Below are 16,168 nucleotides of genomic sequence, written 5' to 3'. Positions count from 1 at the left end.
TAAGTTCTAATCAGCGCATTCCAAAAAAAAAAAAAAAAAGGTCTTGGCATGTGAACACGTACCATTCTGCTGGGAAAGTAATGCCAAGTCCCAGACAGATTAAATGGCTTGTGTAACACAGAGCAGCTGCAAGGACATTTTTCTTTGGGGATGTGACTGAAATGTGTCATTCTATAGAGCTTCACGCTGCTTAAGCAATAAGATATGGTGTGTTATCCATATGTCAGTATGTGAAATGTGACACTGCGTTGGGACAGGCACCAGGGCAGAGCATTTTTACCCAGGGCAAAACCAGTGCAAGTTCTCCGTTTGGAAACCTTTGTTGGAGAGGGTTGTTGAAGCAATGCTTGCGAAGCATAACTCTGAATTGACACGTTTGCTGCGGATTACGGTAGGGAAGCATTAATGTTAGAGCAGTTTTGTTCATTTGTGTATGCTAATTGTGCCTCCTGGGGCAAATTGCTTTGCTTCAAATCTCAATAAATAATTTTCTCTACTGTGAATGTACTAAGACCCCACACTGGACATGTAAGGGAATGAATGGGAGACTGTCTATAAATTTGGAAGAACAAGCTGTAGTTACCCTGCAGAAATTTATCTCATTGGTTGGATTGCTTGCCTTTGTTTTGCAGCGTTCCAGCTCTGTATCTGCTCAATTACAAGCAGATTAAACATTTTATGTATTACTACAACCTTAGCAGCTATGGGGGATTCTGATTTCATAGCTGTGATGCCTGTGTGCAGCTCTGCAGAGCGAGAGCAGCAGCAACAGCCCTGCTCCTACCAGACAGCCCCGTAGGTGTGCTCGTTTGCACACTGATTAAAACTCAGCAAGAGACGGAGCGCTTAATTAGGAAGCCTTAATAAAGCCATCCGTGCTATTCTTAGAACAACTCTGAGTTTTTAAGTTTTTTTGGGCAATTTTTGATCCTTCAACTTTCTGTAGCGTGCGCTTTGGATGCACGTGAGCAGTGTGCAGTGTGACTGCGCGGCAGCAGCAGATCATGTTATGTCCTGTCCTACTGATGGGCCTTCATCTCCTGCAACGATGTCAGAAACTTGCTGGCTCTCCTGCTTTGCGTTTCTGCTTCACTTTCAGAGGCAAGGTTTGACCTCACAAATGGAAGTTTTGTTTGGTGAGGTCTTTCATGCTCTCCAGGATGCGTTCACTGAGCTTTCTAGATACCCATGTGAGTCCTTTTCTCTGCCTGAGTCTGGCAGTGGCAGAGGAGTTTGAGTTCTTTGTCATCAGTGTGAGCACGACTTACTTGAGCTGGTAGCTGTGTGCCATTCTGGCAGATGGAATATTGTGGGGGCTGCTAGAAATGAGGACAGTGCTGAGGGCCTGGGGAACGGGCAGCACTTGCAGTAGGCAGAGGGAATGATGGTTGTCCTGCTGAGCTGCAGCTCCAGCTTCATCTGGTGCATGAAGAGCAGGACCTCGAGGGCGGCTTCCTGCCCACAGCTCTTCCTCTGACTCTTATTCCCACAGCCACCATACAGTGTCAGAATAGAAAATGCTTTCTGTGAGCCAGGAGCAGAGGAAAGCAGTAGCTCTCAACTTGGAGGCACTGCCCCGTAGGACCTGAAAGCAAAATCATAGGATCATAGGATGGATTGGGTTGGAAAGGACCCCGGGGATCACTGAGTTCTGACCCCCTGCCACAAGCAGGGCCACCAGCCTCCAGATCTGGCACCAGCCCAGGCTGCCCAGGGCCCCATCCAACCTGGCCTTGAACACCTCCAGGGATGGACGGGGCATCACAGCCTCTCTGGGCAGCTGTTCCAGCACCTCACCACTCTCACAGCAAAGAACTTCCCCCTGACATCCGATCCAAGCCTTCCCTCCTTGAGCTTAAAACCGTTCCCTTGCCCTGTCACTGTGTAAATTTTTGTCAACTGTGGTACTTTCAGGAAGTTGTCAAGTGCTCCATCTTTCCCGTGAGCCTCGTGTGATACAATGGACCTGTGAAGTATGGGGAGGCATCTTGAGAAAAACAGAGAAACAAAATGTTTCTTCAGAATATAGCAAACCTTTATAAATATGCATAACATTGTTGATCTTTTCTGTGCTTTTTCCTGAAGAAAATTCTGAATCAAAGAGAGGAGAGTCACCATATGTTATGCAAAAGGTCAAACTGTTCTCTTGCGGAAAGTTCTTTTGCATTTCTCTTCCCCCTCTGTTCAGTTGAAGGAAATGGTTATGTTTGCGTTTTATTTGAAACCCATTCATTACTTTAAATCATTTGAGTTCTACTCATATCTCCTTCAGTGTCTGATCTTATATCAGAAACAGCTGTACAGCTCTTTGTGCTCTGCCATTCTCCTGCTTAATAATAGCTACGCTAAAATACTTGGCATTATCAGAGAAACCCCTACCCAGTTGTAATTCTCCCGACTCTCTTTCCATGGTTAATGGATTTTTGTGTGCATGCAATGTACTACTGTAATTATATCTGATAATATTATATTTGAAGCTTGCCATCTGAAAGTTTCAAGTTCTTTGCTCGCAGGATTTCCCTTTTGAAGACCCTTAAGACTGCAGGCAGGCGGCGGATCAGGCTGTGCCACCACTGCATCACACAGAACAAAGTGAAGCTGAGGTCGGTGCCTGCCCAGCTCTCCCTTGGCCCCTTTGGGTCTTTGGGCAGCACTCGGTAGATGGAAGCAGAATCTTTCTGTGGAAAAACCTTTTCGCTCCACAGTGCTGGGTCCTCTTTCCTTGCATCCAACATTGTCAACTGACACATCTGTTTGCAAACTGAGGGAATTGTTAGTTGGGTAACAAGTGTTATTTTCATACGCTAACCAAATGGCACTGAAAGAATCCTGTAAATGCCATCTATTTTCTGCCAGTGTTTTCTTGCTTCCTTCTGCACTGAACAAAACATTTTTTCTGGTAGTGGATGAGGAACCTTGCCGTGGATACCCACAGACAGGAGGCTTCTGGTGCAGTGCGTTTTGCTGTTTCCACACCACCGAAAATAAAAGAACCAAAGGACGGGGCACAGCTGCTGCTGCTCACACTTCATCTCTTGTCCTTTTCAGCCGTCAGTGTGTTTCAGAATTAAGCTGTGTTAGGATTAAAAGCCCAGAGCTCACATCTACTGGTGTTTTCTGCGTGTGATGCAGCTGAGCTGGGCTGTGTTAAGGGGAGCTTTGGTCTTGGCTGGATTCAGGCACTACCAGGGTAATAGAGAGCTTTGCGGCAGCCTTGCTTCAATCCGGAGAAACGGTTTTTCATTTATTTCTGTACTGTAAACCAAACATTTGATTTTTTGAATGCTATGGTGAACGATTTGTTAAGACTGTAAGGCTTATCTCCACCACAACTTCTGTAAATACAAATGTATTACCGAGATTTCATTGGACAGAGTGTAACAAACTGCAATTAAATAAGCCTTTCAGTGTAAACCCTTTAATATTTTCTTGGCTTTCAAGTGGTAAATGAGTCTGCCTTAATGGGCTGCTGTGACTTTGAACTGTCTTGAGATTTTTCTTCTGTACAAAAGACTCCATGTAAATTCTTCTGTGGGTTGTTCTGCATCTGTCATGTGAAGGCAGCTCGGTCAGTGTGACATACCCTGCACACGATGGTGGATTTGCAGAGTATCTTTAACGACACATCCATTGCTCCATGAAAGGTCCTTAATTCAATTTTCTTGAAAGCAGATTGACGCTAGTCGCATTCTCTCAGCAGGTCACCAGCAGATGCTCTTCACCCCTATTTCTTTACAGCACAAAGAAACAAGATTCGCTGTTGTAGCTGGAAGCTCACAGAAGGTTTTGCTGCCTTCCTCTGCACAGTGCTGGTGCATCCCAGCCTGGCCAGTCTGTCCTGTCCTGTTGCTCTCTGGCCTTGGGGCGTTTGGTGGGGATGTGTAGAACCAGTCTGGTAAATGCTTCCATTTGCATAGCTCTTCAGGGTTCAGTTATAAAGTGATCTGTGCTCTCCTTGTCTTCAGTCAAACCATTTATTCTCTGCAGACGTTCAGCAAAGTGAAATTCGCATCCCAGGAGGCTTTAGCAAAATTTTGCACGAGCGTTTGAAAGCTTTTGTATGGCCGCCTACTGAGGAATTTAATATATATATTCAAAATATTTTCTCTTTAGAGCATGATTCTGAGTTGCTGTACCTGCTTTGTTGCCTGTCTGTGTTCCCAAACAGCCCGGCTTGCTTTCATCTGTGCTCCTCCACTTCTCCATCCCAGGGCGGTGTCCTCTCACATCACACAGCTCTCTGGGCCCTGCGCTTTTTGGCAGTGTGGCTCAGCTCTCATTCTGCATCTCTGACAGAGCCCTTTGCTGAGGGAGGAGGTGAAGAGTCTGCTAATACAGCCAGAACAGATGAGCAGCATGTTTTGCTCTTTTTTCACGACCTTTAAAAATCTAAGGTGTTGGTTTCATGTGGTTTCTGGGTGGTTTTTTTTTTTTATTTTTTTCATTTGTCTTAGTGAAATATATCATTTGCATTTCAAATCCAAAATTATGCTTTGAATGTATTTGGCTCTTCTCCCACCTTTGTTCCAGAAAATCAAGTTTTGTTCTTTACCTTGTCCCTTCTGCTCGGTGTGCAGGGGGAACTTGATGTCTTCTGATGGGTTTCATCGTCAGCAAATGTCCCCACCCAACCTGTGCTTGCTGCCCATATGTGAGCAGTGGGGCAGCAGAGGCCTGCAGGACCTTCTCTGAACCACAGCCAGCCTGGCTGGGTCCTGGCAGGATGCTCCCAGCTGTATATGGAGATGTGGGTGCAGTGAGTGTTCCAAGCAGCACGCTGGGCCCACTGCTGCTCAGTCCCGCTGAAAGGCAAACAGCACGCTGTGTCTGTCACATTCCTAACGTGCTGCTCTGCTCTCGGTGCTGGGAGCATCCTGAGGTGACCTGAATGTAATTGATGGGTAGCATATAGGAATTGTTAAGTGTTGTGAGCTGAACCCAGTGATTTTCTTTCTTGTTGTCCATTAGAAAATAATGCAGCAGCTGATTGTTCTTTTAAGAAGCTTACCTGATTCTCCTTGGTGTTTTTATGAGGAAGTGGCTGTGCTCAGTGAGTGCAGTGTCAGGGTCTGCAGCTCATGCTGAATTGCACCTCTGAGTCGTTGCTGAGGAGCTACAGAGTGAATGCTGTGCACGCATTGCTTTGGTTTCCTGGAGCAGCACACCTGGTTTGTGCAGCTGGGAGCTGCTTTAAATGGCTTTTGCTTAGTCACAGAATCACAGAACGGCCAAGGTTGGAAGAGACCTCAAGAATCACGAAGCTCCAACCCCCTGCCACACACAGGGCCACCAACCTCCCCATTTCATAGCAGACCAGGGCCCCATCCAACCTGGCCTTGAACACCTCCAGGGATGGATGGGGCATCCACAGCCTCTCTGGGCAGCTGTTCCAGCTGTTCCACTCTCATAGCAAAGAACTTCCCCTGACATCCAACCTCAATCTTCCCTCCCTCAACTTCAAACCATTTTCCATTCCAAAAACCATTTCTTTTTAGTCAAGTCAAAGACCAGTTAATGTTACTTTTGTACTGGTACCAAGATGTAATTAAATGGTGGATATTCTCCCTTGCCCAATGATGGTTCCTGCTGCAGTGTGAGCGTTCTGCACAGCCCTGTATGCTTGGCTGTGTCACAGTGTGGGGAATCCCCTCAGTGTCCCCTCTGCTTCGTTCCCACTGCAAACCAGAATTGCACAGCAGGATATAATCCCTGCTTTTTTTTTTGTTCTTCAATGCTTAAAAAAAAAAAAAAAAAAGCCCCTGTGAGCCTGTGGCTGCAGGATAATCTGGGGAGGGGCTGAGGGGATTTAGGGTGAGGAGCAGCGCGCAGTGTTTGTGCGCCAGTTTACTCTAGTTCAGGGTCTCTGTGGGTCTGCATCACGGGACAGTGGGTTTCATGCAGGATCCTCTTCCCATGGCTGTGCCTTATGGCCCTCTCCTCTCCCCTGGGCCTGCTGGCAGTGGCTGAGCTGTGTTTGACTGCTGGGCCTGCTGTCCATCCATCAGCTGGGCTGTGCGGCCGCTCCTCAGTGCTCCTTCTGACACCTGCAGCCATTCCCCCTTTACATCCATTCCCTTGCATTACGTTTCCATGCTGGCTGCTGCAGTGAAGGTGCGTGCCCTAACAATGGATTTTGTCATTTGCTAGCGAAGTTAACGTGCTTTTAATGAACTGCTGCTTGGAAAAGTTGTTTTTCTTGTTAACAGCTAGGTATTTTTTTTAAAAAAAAAGAAGGGAAGAAAAATGCCTCCCAACGCCGCCGCTGCTGTTTAGCATATAGAGGTCATTGTCTCAGCAGCTGTTGGCATGGAAACGTCGCTGAGCTCCAGCACAGAGCAGTGCCTGCTGTGCACCGCAGGCTGCGTTCACACCTGTGGGCACGGCTGTCACACAGCCCCTGCACCCACAGCATCACCCGCAGCTACCTGTGGAGTTGCAGTGCTGCCTCTTACGGTTGGGCGGTGATTCGTGTATCAAAGCTTGAGTGCTGCTGTTCTGCAATTAATTCAGCTGTAATTCGGCTGTGGGCTTGTTGGGGTTAATTCTAGTCACGCTGTAGCAGGAAGCAGCTGTTTGTGGCTGTGTGCTCAGCATTCATACTCAGGTACAGCTTTACCCCTCCGTTTATGAGGTGAAAGCAGAGGGCTGTTGCCCTGTTTGTCCCCAGGTCTGTCCTCGGATCAGCTCCGTGCTTTGCAGTGCTGCCGAAGCCTTTTTGTTAGCGTGCTTTCCTCCCGGATCCGCACTTAAACAGTTCCTTTGTGGTTAATTTAAATGAAAGCAAGAGGATTGTGCCCGTGCATCTTAGAGAACCTGAGCGGTACAAAGGACGTTATTCCTCTCGACTGGTCCCTCTGTTGTGTGTGCCATCCGTAAGGGCGGCTCAGCAGCACGGCACGCAGCAGCGCTGCATTTAGCTTTCTTATTGCTCCCGGGGTCTGCTGGGCTGAGCTGTGTGCAGAGCGTGCTGCTGGGCTCCTGCAGGAGGAGGTAGCTGCCTCTTGCATAGAAACGGGCCCTAGAGGCCGCCTGGAGCATCCTCGCTCTTCCTTCAGTTTCCTGCTTTTTAATGCAGCCACTCTCTGTGACCTTCCCTCATTTTTGTCTGCCAAGTGTTTTGTTTGACTTTCTCCCGTTTTCCCCGGGCAGTGCTTTCAGCTTTGTGGTCGTGGTCAGAGAATGCAGTCCAATCTGCGAGGGTAATGTTAAGATTAACCCCGTAGCGTTGGCCCATCCTTAGGAGCAGTTTTAGTTGTACTTTTTTTCTTCCTTTGGAATGAGCTGATATTTATTGAGAAGGCTTTATAAGCTTTTACATTTTAGAGGGGGAGATGAGTGAATAAAGGCTCTGCAGGTCCACGTCCCTTTGGGATTTTTCCCACTTGCCAAGCCTTCCCTCCATGCAGCTCTCGGAGCATAGCTGAGAACCAGAATCATCTGCCATGGGGAAATCTGCCTCTATCGATCTGTGCAGAGATGTGCTCGTGTTGCTCAAGTGCAGCATTGTGGGTTGGGCTTTGACAGGGAGATGGATGGGCCGTTTTAGTAGTAAAACATTTTTTAATGTTGAGAAACCATCTTGCCTGCAAACAATGAAGAGATTTACGGTAAGAAATGGAAAATATTCTTCTTGGTGGAGATTACACCATTTGTTTTCATTTTCCGTGACATGTTTTGCTCATTATGCTGCAGGAATCAAATCCAAAGCTTCATAAAGAAAAGCGCGTGATGGCAAAGCAGGGAATTCAGCTCAGGGTTTGCTGTCATAACAGCAGAGAGTGCTTCACCCATGGGAGCACTGCGAAGTTCTGCGCTTGGGAAGCGGTGAGGGGCTGAGAACTGTGCTGCTCACCCCACCCACATGGGGTAATCAGTGCTTTACCCCCAGCACACAGCGAGGGTTATACTTTGGGGTCATCTTCGTGCTGTAAAATCCTTCTTTTGTCTCTGAATGTTGTTTCTTCAGCGCTAAATGAGGGTGAGAAATGAAGCCTGGAGTTCAGGGGTGGAGTTGGGTGCTCCCTGTGCTGCACCTGCTGTGGGCTGGGAGTGGGGTGGGCTTGCTTTGTGCTGGGCCATCTTTTGGTTTCTGGTTTTGATCGTCTCGTGGGCAGAGCTCCATAAGCTTAGCTGTGTGTGTGTCATTTCATACACAGAGTATTTTCTTTTTCTGAACAGATCACCTAACTCACTGCAATAGGGACGTGGTTATGGGCATGATGGGGATGCGCTGATGGTTGGACTTGATGATCTCAGAGGCTTTTTCCAACCTTAATGATTCCTCCAGGCTCCACCTGAGGTTGTTAAGTTGTTAAAGGTTCAGGTTTTTGTTTTCGCTTTTTAAATGTAACAAACAAACCCAAGGATGCCAGGAGCAGTAGATGATACACAGAGTCACTGATCTGTTATGTTGGAGAAGGGAAAAGCATAAACCCACAAGAAACAGTACACAATGTGCCTTGTGGCAGTGCTTGGGTCAGTAGCAGTGGATGTGGCTTTGTCTCCTCCCGCCCTGACTGGCATCTCATACAGGAACACTTGCCTTGTTTTTAGGGTACGGGTGAGCTTTGTGTTAAGGCTGATGTGGACCTGGTGCCCATTCCAGCAGCAAGGTCTCAGCTCCCTTCAGAGGCCGCAGTTAAAATCACTCATACAACTGTTTCCTTACGTTCTGTAACCTGTTGCTGACTTCCTTTCAAAGAAGGCATTGAACATTACAGTTCTTGCTCCCGTCGTGCTGCACCGGTCCAACCATCTCCTGCATTGGTTTTAAGAGGCAACAACTAAAAGTCTTTTTCCCTGAAGCCCTGAGTGTTCTGCTGTAGTACGTAACTTAAATTTATCAGGGTCACTGAACCCTATTTAATGTGCTTTCTGGGAAGATGACAGGGTACAAAAGATTGTTTTGTACCCTTCTGTCAGAAGGATGAGGCAGTAATACAAGAGCTCGCTTATTTGTGTGCTGAAGGGGCCGTGGTTGTCTAGTGATGTGGCAGATTTGCTAATGATACCTGACAGAAGTATTGCAAAGGAATAATTGTAAAGAAAAAAAAACCACAAAAGCAACCTCTTCTATCATGCAGTGTTTTAAAAAGAAAATATTTTCTTTTTGTTACATCAAGAATGCAGGCTCGTGTGTGACAAAATATTGAATTCAGGTATCTAACCAGCGGCAGTAAATTGAATGGAAGGTATTACTGCTGTGTATGTTTTGAAGCAGCTTTCTATCTGTGTGGGGTTTGAATCTGGATAACAGATTTCATATTTTATTACTTTGTAGTTCAAAATACTTCACTGTCTTGCTTAGGAGGTTCTGAGGATGGAGGGCTGTTGCTCAGTTAAGCTTAAAATCACCTTGCCATGTTTACACCAGCTGAGAATTAGGCTTTAGCAGTATGTTTTCCATTGAGATTATTCAATTTAAAACAACCCAAGCCTTGCTGCTGCTTTCTTTTTTTTTGCAGAACTTCCAGCAGCGAAATACCATCGTTGGCATTTTGTTTTTTGGCTCGGTGTTGACAAAAGATATTTTTGTTTGTTCATTTTTAAGGAAAAGTCATCAACAAAGATCTGCGTCATTACTTGAGCCTTCAGTTCCAGAAGGGCTCCATAGACCATAAACTCCAGCAAGTGATCAGAGACAATCTCTACTTGAGAACCATCCCTTGTAAGTATGTAATGGTTAGCCTCGTTTGATCTGTTTGTGCTCACCATCACCTCATTCGAGAGCTTTACACGTCTCCTCTCTTAACGTGGTGCACAGTTCTACCTTTTGGCAGGAGCTTTGTTCAAAGCTTTATGTGAACAGTTTCATATCTTAAGTTGCAGTGACAATGACTCCTGGTGTGGACTGACAACACAGCAAAAACTTCGGAGTTCAAAGCTCGGCATTTCAAGAGTATCTGTGTTCAGTTCATTGGAAGTTGTTGTTGTTAGAGTAGCCACGTTACTTCCCACTTGGGAAATAAATCTTCCTCAGAACAATCAAGCAAACCTGTGAACACATCATGACTGTGGGATGTCATACACGTGTAGTTGGGAGGTTACATAAAGTGATGGAATGGCTTGGATTGGAAGGGACCTCAAGGATCACGAAGCTCCAACCACCCTGCCGTAAGCAGGGCCACCAAGCTCCACATTTCATAGCAGCCCAGGCTGCCCAGGACCCCATCCAACCTGGCCTTGAACACCTCCAGGGATGGACAGGGCATCACAGCCTATAGGGTGACGGAGGATGTGATGAACCTGCTGGGTGATGCTGTTAGGAAAGCACGAGGAGATGGTGGCAAGAGGCAGAGGGGGATCTGTGACCAAGGAAGAAGAGGAGGGAGCAGGGCAAGGACAAACTGAGTGTCACAGCAAGACTTGATTAGCTGGAGGAGCTGGATGGCCACGGGTCTTTTTAGCTGTGCCAGCCCTTCTGCTCTGTGCATCTGCTAGCATCACAGTCCAACCAGCACAGGTGGGAGCCTGCTGCCTTTATCTGTGTGTTACCTACATGGCTGCTGCTGCAGGTGAGGATTCCCAGGGAGCACCTTGTAAGGCACAGGGTGCTGGGACAGCTGCCAAACATTCCGCCTTTGCTTTCCACCCTTCTTTGTCTTTTCATTTCTTAATTACCACAAAACCATCCTTCACCTTGTCTTAGAGGTCCTGCCATTTGAAAAGACTCACTGCTGTCTGAATTTGAGTATTCATTGCACTAAAAACTTCAGAGTTTGTCAGCTAACAGTTTTGTAACTACAGAGATTCCATTCTCTTGTTACAGCCGTTACCATTTTGAACACGTCTGCTGGTTTGTGAGTTCCTTGAAAGCTGATGATGGTGAAAAGCCATTTATTTATTAGCTGCTCTCTCTCTGAGATAATTCCTTTTGAGTTAATGCTGCTCCCTCAAAAAAAAAAGAAAATTAAAAAAATGGATGTATGCCTTTCCTTCTTTGAACCTAATAGGATTTTAATAAATTAGTAAATTCCTTTCCAGGGGAGCTTTAATTAAGCTGTTATGACAGTAGGTGGCCCTTACTTATAGACACAGAAACTTGCAGAACTTCTGTATGTAATACAGCAATTTACTGATCATGTTGAAGCAGTTAACCTAAGCCAGTGTTTGGAGTACAGATGAATTGCCCTCTGAACTGTAAGGTTAAAATACGATTCCTCTGCCTGTTTGTGGATTTTGTGGCCCAAAGATCAAGTGTATTTAGTCATGTTGACCTCATTACTGAATTAATACGGATGCTCAAGAAATGATGGGGAGATGAAACACCCATACAGCTGTATTAAAATACCATAGCTCTTAAACAGTCTCCCAGATTCCCAGACTGCTGTTGCCTAGCCCATGTAATCATCAGCTTCTACAGTGTAAGTTTTTGGTTCGCTGAACTTAAGGAAAAATTTCTAATTACTGCCTCGTTCTGCTTTTTTCTTCCTCCTTCCACCATAACTTATCATTCCTACACGATCTCTTGGCCTAGTTTTTACACATTATTGTTCACTTGCTTGCATAGCAGAATGAGGTCATCATTGTATGAAGCCTCAAAAATATCTTGTTTTCACTTACTTTGACAGCAGGCTGCATTTGGTAAGAAGGCAGGATTTCAGTACCTTACAGTTGTGTTTTCTCTTTTTCCAGGCACTACAAGGGCTCCCAGAGATGGGGAAGTCCCTGGCGTAGACTATAATTTCATTCCTGTGGAGCAATTCAAAGCACTGGAAGAAAGTGGAGCCTTGCTGGAAAGTGGAACGTATGATGGTATGTGGGTGAAGCTTATTGGAATGGGAATTCATTTCCAGTGCTCACATCCAGTATCTTGGTTTCTGTAGCTCTCTGTATCCAGGAGGTGCCACTTTTCCTACTCGCCTTGATGGTTTCATGTTGCCTCTCCACTACTGCAGTACCTATCGTAGAGCTGGAGTGCCTATGAGAGGAGTACTGGTCTTTTTCTTTTCTTTCTTTTCCCAATTTTATGGAACAGAGGTGTTCTTCTCAGAGGCATGCATTAAAGGAATGGGAGGCAAGGGAAATCCTGATAAAATAGGGAAAAAGTGTTTTGCAGTTAAAAACATTTCATTGAAGGCAGTGAACCATCAGGAAGCAGTTAGCTAGAGACCTGGAACTGCTATCGTGATAGCCTTCTGTTGTGATTTAAGGGGTTAGATAGCAGGCAGAGAGAACTTCACAGGGATGTGAGGGACCTTAATGTGGGAGTGGAGGGAGTGGACCCCAAACCCACCTTTGTTTGAAGCAAGTGGGTGAAGAGAGGAGTTGCACAGCCTTCAGATGTCTGTTACAGCATTCCCTGCCTGCAGTTGTGCTTCAGGTAATGTTTGTTCTTTGTTGCCTCGTGCTGTAGAATGATTTTACTTTTTGGCACTTTCTGCAGAAGAAATGCGGACGTCTTACATTGCTTTTTGTACGTAAATATCTGCAATATAATCCTGCTAGTGCTTGGACAAGTATCAGTGCTTTCATTATGCTGATTTCTGTCTCGTTGGCAGGTAATTTTTATGGTACTCCAAAGCCTCCAGCAGAGCCCAGCCCCTTTCAGCCTGATCCGGTGGATCAAGTTCTCTTTGACAATGATTTTGATACTGAATCACAGAGGAAAAGAACCACATCAGTCAGCAAAATGCAGAGGATGGACAGTTCTCTCCCTGAAGATGAGGAAGAGGAGGAAAAGGAAGCGGTCAATGGCAGCGGAGGGATAGGTTGGTTACAAGGGGAGAAATTCCCTGAAGTATTTTATGAATGAATAAGAAGTATACAAATAGTATTCATGCTTGCTTGAACTGCTTCCTTAGTTTTAGTGAAGTTTGAGAGCAGTTTTCTATTCAGGCGGGTGTTTTTGCTCTCCTTTGAAATTACATTTTAAAAAGAAACAGCTGTTCTCCCAGCCAGATGTGCAATTGCATCATAAAATGCACTGCTCAGTAGAGAACATGTAGTGCTGGGCAGCAGCCAGTTACTTGATTGGGAAGGAAAAATTTATCCATAGAACAGAATCCCTTTGCAGAGTGTAATTCATGCCCTGTAAATTTAATCGTTTCATTTTGGTCAGATTACCAAATCCAGGAGGTTTTAGTGAAACAATCAGTCTGAGGGGCAGCACCAGCTCGTACTGTAAAATGTTCAGATTATTCTGCTGAAAGGAACTGCAGGATAACCCGAGGGAGTGTTTGTGGAGAGGAGTAAAGCACAGTGCATTGAGACCGGACCAGTGTCCAGTAGGATGTTTCAGAGATTGGCAGCACGCCCTTTTCGTTTTGCTGTCATGGTTATTCCTCTCGAGGGGGAAGAACTGATGTTGGAGAGAAGCCGTCACATTGAATTTGCAGCTGATCCCGTGTGTGAGTGTTTAAGAAAGGCTTATATTGACCAGACCTGACCTAATCTTGTTAGCTTCAGGGTTGGCGACGCCACAGCACAGGGCGCCCGGTGGCCTGGCTGGTGGTGATGTGAAAGTCGTGGGCATCATCGTGTGGCTGGGGATAGCAGGCATCACCTCTGAACTGCCAAGCTGAGGCTTGAATGAAGTGTTAGCAGGGATTTTTGGGGAGCTTTTACTTCTTGTAGCTTGCAGGAGAGAGGTGTGTTTGTCTTATTGGCAGTTTGGGTCTTTTCTACGTTTCAGTGCTGGTGCTTTGAGGAATATTAGTAGGACTTGTACATGTTTATTTATTTATTGGTGGCATTACAAACACTGTTTTCTGTGTGAGGAGGGACACAAATTAGTCGGCTTGCGTTTCTGCCTGTGCTGATTTTGTAGCTTAGGCTCAGACAAATAATATGAGGTTAATTCTCTTTGGCAGGGGCAGAACAGAGTTCAGTGTTTTCATGTCAGCTTTTCAAAGTCCATAGCTGAAAAAAAAAAAGTAAAAAAAAGTGGAAAAATGCTCATCACATCCAGGGACATGTTTGACATTCTCTCATAGCCAGATTAAGAGGGTGGTGCTTAGTGAGAAACAGCATAAGCATCTGACAAATAGTAATGCTTTCCCTGAACAACTGCAGAAAACAAAGAAAAACACTCAGATTCTTCTGACTGGATGAAACCTGTTCCCAGTTACAACCAGACAAGCAGCTCCATGGACTTCAGAAATTACATGTCAAGGGATGAAACCCTGGAACCTCTGCCCAAGAACTGGGAGATGGCCTACACTGACACTGGCATGATCTACTTCATCGAGTGAGTACCCAGCAGGAAAGATCTGAGCTGAAGAGCCGCAGTCTGGGAAGCTGCCTAAAGCTCCTACACCTCTCCTTTTTCCTTATGTTTCTGTATGGAATTTTGTATCTTTCCTCTCTTCTGTTCCTTACTGATAATGATCTGTGCTATGTATTTGATAGTCATTGTGCAGGAAGGTGTTACGGCTCTGTGGGCACAGTCAGTTTGCAGTGTTGTGCATCTCACAAAATGCAGAGCTGGGTGGATGTTGGAAGGGAAGCATCATATAAACTTTTACAATGACAGATCTCTCTGAAAGCTGAGAACTTGTGTGTTCTTTCTTCTCAGCGTGTTCCTTGGCTGGGAATACCTGCTTGAAGAGATGAGCTGCACAGATTAAACCTCAGGATAGAAAAGCAGTTCATACGTGCACGTGTGAAATAGCCTCATTTATGAATTCTGAGGTGAAAAGAAATAAGAGCCTAACTGAATGTTAAATATATGACTAAAAGCATTTGCTGCTTTCAGGTAGAAACAGATGATGTTTTCACATGAGCTTTCTGGGGCACGGGAGAGCAGGCCTCTCATGTTTCACATCTGTCCTCAGGAGTGCTGGCACCTCTAAGTATCATTGTTGCCTTTTCTATTTAACATTTGACTGTGTGACTGCGGTGTAAACAGGGGTGAGGTTATCTAAAGGCTACGGTTTGACCGAGGTAGTAAATGTTTAAGGTCAAGCAAAATTTCTTCAGTCTGAGGAAGGCCTCTTCTTTTAATGGGCTGTTTTGCTCTGCAGTCACAACACCAAGACAACCACATGGCTCGATCCACGGCTCTGTAAGAAAGCCAAGGCTCCTGAAGATTGTGAAGATGGAGGTGAGATATTTAGAGCTCGTTTGTTACTGTGGCTGAGTTTTGTCAGGGCTGGATAAAATCCATTACTGCTGTGACAGAAACTTCTTGCTGATACATGTGCCTCTGGAGCAAGCAGGGCGTAGTGCTGAGCATCTGTAGTTCAGTGGTAGTGAGAGCCCACGTAAGACTGGGAAAAAGCTTAATGTATTTTTCCTGGAGTCATGGAATCTGACTGAATCATGGATGTATCTGCATTCCTGAGAAGAGAATGATATGTGTTGTTCCAGTAAGTACCATTGCTAAGGAGAAAGCTGGATGTATCAGCAGAGATCACACTGGAATTTTTTATGTGGGTGGAATATGGCAGGGACAGAAGGTCCATAAATACTAGAATATATGCAGAATGAAGATACAGCATAATACCTGCTGCTAGTAATGTGTATTGCATGTCTTATGGTATAATATTTGAATGTGTAAGTAGAAGTAACAGCTCTTCATGCTGCTGTTTCAAGACTTGCAAGTCAGGTTCATGACTGACCCACAGACGATACCTGTATCCATTTCCTATGCAGTCTGTGATTTAGTCAGCCAAAAAAGGAGTACCAAGTAGCTCTGTCTTCAGCAAATGCATGTTACAAAAGCTGAGGCAGATTCAGAACGGCCTGTCATCTCCTTAAATTGCACAGGCTAACAATCATGTATTCATAATGAAGCCAGCTGGAGCAATGGACTCATACTGCTGCTTGTTAAACATACGTGCAGCACACCACAGGATAAAAAGAGCACTTGAAACAGAGAGATGCAGGGTATCCAAATGAACAGCGTTTAAATGAATGGCCCCCCTGGGTCTTTTGTCAAATCCTGTGGAGTGATGCTGATACTAATAAGTGGTAACATGCTGTCATATGCTAGGAAAATTGCTGTTACCTTCAAACTTAGGGCAGCCTCAAACAAGATTACACAGAAATTTTATCCTTCAGAATGTCTAGCTACCTGGTTGTGTCAAATATTTAAGTTTGTCTGGTTAAGGTAACTAGGACAATAATGCTAGAGTAATTGGACCTCTGTTTTAACTGCCTGCCACCTCTAGTCAGAAATGATCTGCTGCTGCCTACTGTCTCACCAGACTTTTATTTTTTATTCCCT

The 16,168-nt window shown here is 45.4% G+C and overlaps 1 protein-coding gene across 3 annotated transcripts in view; it reads left to right on the top strand.

The window, feature by feature from the left end:
* MAGI3 (membrane associated guanylate kinase, WW and PDZ domain containing 3) overlaps positions 1-16,168 on the top strand; it is a 51,057-nt gene that overhangs the window by 12,477 nt on the left and 22,412 nt on the right. For all 3 annotated transcript variants that reach the window (XM_042833580.1, XM_042833579.1, XM_042833582.1), the window contains exons 2-6: positions 9,551-9,667; positions 11,635-11,754; positions 12,501-12,710; positions 14,014-14,188; positions 14,964-15,043. In XM_042833580.1, the coding sequence (XP_042689514.1) occupies positions 9,551-9,667; positions 11,635-11,754; positions 12,501-12,710; positions 14,014-14,188; positions 14,964-15,043 (702 nt within the window). The remainder of the gene's footprint in view (positions 1-9,550; positions 9,668-11,634; positions 11,755-12,500; positions 12,711-14,013; positions 14,189-14,963; positions 15,044-16,168) is intronic.

This window comes from Centrocercus urophasianus, unplaced genomic scaffold, assembly GCF_019232065.1.
Source record: "Centrocercus urophasianus isolate 14NV4802_14NV808 unplaced genomic scaffold, USGS_Curo_1.0 seq_42, whole genome shotgun sequence".
NCBI lineage: Eukaryota > Metazoa > Chordata > Aves > Galliformes > Phasianidae > Centrocercus > Centrocercus urophasianus.
Note: the sequence above shows the minus strand (reverse complement) of the source record. Positions and strands in the feature narration are given on the sequence as shown.